Here is a 2,500-nt window from a genome sequence, read left to right as displayed (position 1 = left end):
CTGACCTTTACAGAGAGGAGGATCCTACCATCCTTCGCGTCACTGTCACGTCCTCCGTTCATCAGCTGACGCTAGCTGTCAATCACGAAAAGGTTCGTTTAATGTTAAAGAAGTGTTTTAGCAGAAAGGGTTAGATGGTTTGCTGCCACGGTTTTCTCGTGGATGATAATTAATGTGGTTCAACTTTTGCAAGTGAATAATCGTTCATCTTTCCATTTATAGCTTTCATTCATCTAGAAGCTAACAGGCGTATAGAAAAGCACGGGAAATATAGCAGAGATGTATATTTTTTTAATATTTTCTTATGATATTTATCATATTTGTAGAATATTTTGTGCAAGTGAATAATTATTTATCTTTCCATTTATAGGTTTCATTTATCTAAAATCTAACAGAAGTATAGATAAGCATGGGATGAATAGCAACGATATATACTTTTTTATATTTCCTTACAATATTTTTTATGATATTTGTGAATTATTGTTTCTTTTATCCATTTATAGCTTTCCTTCTTCTAGAAGCTACCAGGAGTATAGATAAGCACGGGAAAAATAGCGAATATATATATTTTTTTGATATTTTCTAACAATATTTTTCTATGATATTTGTAGAATTTTTTTTTTCCTGGCGAACCTGTATCTCAGTGTCAATCAGGACGCTTTTCTACGTCAACGCTTTCCAAAAATGCTTAAATAATTCATAACTTCTTGCAGAATATCACATTTAACTGATAATATCAAGACTGAAAGAGAGCAATATCGGTCAGCAACGTACTGGGAATATTGATATGAAAGAAAAACTAATATAAAAAATCTAAGTAAATTTGTACGATCTTGCACAAGACGGCAAATTCAGTTGTCAGTCATCTTGGATACAATTCTATACTATTATATTGGCGGCCCGAGATGAGGAATGAATGATACACACACCTGCTTAAAGTTGGTTTAATGGAAGTCCTCTAGCTACATCTAGCCAGCCCATGCGCGGCGGCTATCTATCGCCCCAGGGCTGCTGGAGGACAATGACCCACAATGCATCAGCGAAACAACAGAGATTCGATATCCGCAGTTTGTACAATATACACAACGTAGACGAAAAGGAAAGATGGAATATATAGGTAATGAAAGATTGTGTAGAGGATACACTAGAATGGAGAGAAATGAAGCAATACTTTGTGATATAATATATATATATATACTATAATATATATCTATATATATATATATATCTATATATATAATATATAATATATATATTATATATATATATATAGAATATATATATTCTATATATATATATGATATAGATATATATATATATATATATATATATATCTATATTATATAGATATATATAAATATATATATATAAATATATAGATATTATATATATATATATATTTTGATATATATATATATATATATGTATATATATATTATATATCATATATATATATATAATGCATATATATGTAGATATATATATAATATATATATATAATATATAATATTATATATATATATAAAAAGAATGTCTTTTCACTGTAATATAACAGTATAATATGAAGATAAAAGGCCATAAACACTAATTTAACGCTTGCAACCATATATTTCGAGCACTTCTTTCTGTGCTCCTGATCACTGGTAAAATATTTTACCTGTGATCAGGAGCACAGAAGGAAGTGCTGAAATATATATATATATATAATATATATATATATATATATATATATATATATATATATATATATATATATATTATATAGTTTTTCACTTAGCAGACAGACCTCATGCTGTTATAACCAACGCGTATCTCATGAAAACCACGAATTGACCAAAAACTGGTCTCGGTAGCATTCTGTTGCTAAAAACAGTTGCGTTCACTTCGCCTTCTGTGGATTTGACAGCCGGTCACGGACGAGAGGAAACAGAGAAATGACAGGCACCTATCAGGTACAGGCGCTGGAGGTTGAAATTACATTATTTATTTGTTTATTTTTTTTCTCGGTCTCCCTGGAGGGACAAGGAGGAATCCTTAGAGGCTAGATATCTCCTCTTCTTGTTCTGAAAGGTTTTAAATGAAATTTTCTCCAGATAGATTTTTTTTTTAGTTTGCAGTACAGGAGAACATTATGGGATCTGATTTCACGTTACGTTAAGAATGGCGCTATTTCGCCTCCTTGAAAAGCGAATGGAATAAAATATGTCAATAATTGTACTTAGATAAAAGTTATTAATCATGACGTCTTCGGTACCCTAAGGTTAATCTTCAATACTCGTCAGTACTTTGTGTCCTTTTAAGTGAAAAGGCCAGCCTTCTGATTTCTGGTGATAGAAGTGTCACTCTCGACGTGGTTCGGAAGTCATGTAAAGTCGTTGGTCCCGTTGCTGAGTAACCACTGGTTCCATGCAACGTACAAACACCATTCCTACCGCTGGTTCCATGCAAACTAAAAACACCACCATTCCTACAGACAAACAATCAAACAAACAAACCAGTC

The 2,500-nt window shown here is 31.4% G+C and overlaps 1 protein-coding gene across 1 annotated transcript in view; it reads left to right on the top strand.

The window, feature by feature from the left end:
* LOC135218141 (protein O-linked-mannose beta-1,2-N-acetylglucosaminyltransferase 1-like) overlaps positions 1-2,500 on the top strand; it is a 17,762-nt gene that overhangs the window by 1,758 nt on the left and 13,504 nt on the right. The window contains exon 2 of the mRNA XM_064254289.1: positions 1-92. This exon is cut by the window's left edge and continues 96 nt beyond it. Within this exon, the coding sequence (XP_064110359.1) occupies positions 1-92 (92 nt within the window). The remainder of the gene's footprint in view (positions 93-2,500) is intronic.

Source organism: Macrobrachium nipponense, chromosome 9 (assembly GCF_015104395.2).
Source record: "Macrobrachium nipponense isolate FS-2020 chromosome 9, ASM1510439v2, whole genome shotgun sequence".
NCBI lineage: Eukaryota > Metazoa > Arthropoda > Malacostraca > Decapoda > Palaemonidae > Macrobrachium > Macrobrachium nipponense.
The sequence above is the reverse complement of the archived record's forward strand: the minus strand, read 5'-3'. Positions and strand labels throughout refer to the sequence as shown.